Below are 2202 nucleotides of genomic sequence, written 5' to 3' on the forward strand. Positions count from 1 at the left end.
TAATGTATCCTTTTGGTGCGAGTTAAGATAATGACAAAGAGAAAAAACAGCTCAGGAACATTCAGTCCATTTAACCATTTAAGTACCTGCAGCCTTTCAAAAGTAACGGACTGGCACTGGCATCAGATAACACCCGAACAGTGTCCATTCCTAAATATGTATCACTTTTAAGACAAATAAAATGTGTACCCATCGGCCAACCTGACACAAAATGTTCATTACAGGGCATCTGTAAGCTGCCCCCCTTCCTGTTTGACAGTGATGAACCATCATTTTCAGTCTTCACTCTGCGGAAATGGGTAAAATAAGACTCTAGAATTTAAACTTTTCTTATTTTGACAACCAACAGCTGTGCGTGTGTTCCATGTTGAGATTTGGTGACTATTTCTCTAAATCAAAGCCACCGATTTCCTCTGTCAGATGTATCAAAACAGTGTGTGCTTGAATACTAATGACCAATGACCCACAGGTCACATCACTGCAAGGGGTCTATGTACATTATGGCTGTAGATCGTTACTTAGGGGGTGATCCTAGTCGAATTTACGAATCAAGCTCAACGATTCACAAATCAATTCTTACTTTTTAATATAATGTTTGTTGCTATGTGTGTCTTTTTAGTGGATGTATAAACATAGACATTATTTGAATTAAATCCCCATCATTTATGCCTTTATTTAGAACAGGAGATCAGAATCAACAGAACTGATAAAAACACAAAGAAATATAATAATAGAAAGAAATGCTGTTTGTCATTTTAAACAAGTTTTATTTTTTTATTTTTACTTTATTTCTTTGTTTACCATCTGGTTAAGTTCAGCTCTAACATAAAGAACATAAAAAGCATGAAAAATCACTGTTGTTTCATCACCCCAAATTAACTTTTTACTACACTCTACTATATTAATAAACATTGCAAATCAGCGATCTTGGACGTCGCAAATTCGTACTCGAATTTTTGGGCACAGATCACGAATATCTGAGCACCCAGATACTCGTGACCTAATATACACTTTGTGTATTTGTGCCCATCCAGGGTAGTACAGCCACACATTAGTTGATTATAGCAATCATAAAGCATTTTGTATAATTGGGACCAAGCAATCAAATCTCAGTGGGAAAGAGACAGCAATTAAGGAAGACAATCTGGAGCGTTTAATAGTTACAACCCCTTCTGTAAGGTTCTCCACATCCTGGAACTATTGTTTTCATACAGCTCTTGTATGCATTACAGTGACTTTAGAAAGGCAAAGCTCTGTTGTGCTTGGAGTTTGAAATGGCATCTATTGGATTTGACACCCATCAAAACAGATTCTACATTATCTTGCATGTCTGCCAATACTGCTGACACTCAGACAAGGAATAAACAGACCCAGGTAAAATGTAGAACACTTACTCAAGAAAGCGGGTGATATACTGGCGGCTGCAGCGGGACCACCTGGGCAGGGAGGTTCCATACATAAGGTGAGGAGACATGACAAAAGGTCGTTTCCCAATGGGTTCACAGTCATTACCGTTGCCATCATGCTGAATCCCAAAGCTGTAGAAGCATATTCAACAAGAAAAAAAGGCAATTAATGTCATGGGCACAGCATGATGTGTGTACAACGAGATAAAGTTGCAGTGCTTAGCAACAAAGACAGTTTATGGACTGTAAGTTTATGAAAAAAGAGCACGGTACAATTATTTCTAATGAAGTCGCAGCAGCGAAGTCTGTGCAAAAAAGTGATAAACACAATATCCTTCCCATTTCATTGTGAATCCTTTACATTCAGTGACTTTCCTACAGCATTACATTGCAATGCTGTTTCTGCTCCTTCCAACACAAAAAAAATTCAGCATTAAAAGAGAAAAGTGCCTTCAGAATAAAGCCATTGATTTGGCGCTGCACATTCTGAGGTCCGTCTTTAGACACTGCTTTGGGACTGTGAGTGACACGCTCTTTATACTAGACTCTCTCAACTGTTTGCCCCGCAGTATAACGGCAGTGGAAAAGTGAACATGGAACTATACTCGCCCGTCAGCCAGGGACATGCTGAGTATAATAATCAGTTATGATTTACAGTCATTATTGAAAAAGAAAAAACTTTTATGTGACATTTAAGGACAAATTGCTAAACCTGACTTTAAAGATCGTAACTGTTAAACATCATGGAAGCCTCCAACAGAATAAATTGCTTTTTTTCCCCATTTTCTTGTGATTA

The 2202-nt window shown here is 38.0% G+C and overlaps 1 protein-coding gene across 2 annotated transcripts in view; it reads right to left on the minus strand.

Moving 5' to 3' along the window:
- Positions 1-2202, minus strand: part of LOC112160673 (A disintegrin and metalloproteinase with thrombospondin motifs 7) — a 177891-nt gene that overhangs the window by 111934 nt on the left and 63755 nt on the right. For both annotated transcript variants that reach the window (XM_024295388.2, XM_024295387.2), the window contains exon 8: positions 1395-1538. In XM_024295388.2, coding sequence (XP_024151156.1) covers positions 1395-1538 — 144 coding nt within the window. The remainder of the gene's footprint in view (positions 1-1394; positions 1539-2202) is intronic.

The sequence above is a fragment of the Oryzias melastigma genome, linkage group LG3 (assembly GCF_002922805.2).
Source record: "Oryzias melastigma strain HK-1 linkage group LG3, ASM292280v2, whole genome shotgun sequence".
Taxonomy (NCBI): Eukaryota; Metazoa; Chordata; class Actinopteri; order Beloniformes; family Adrianichthyidae; genus Oryzias; species Oryzias melastigma.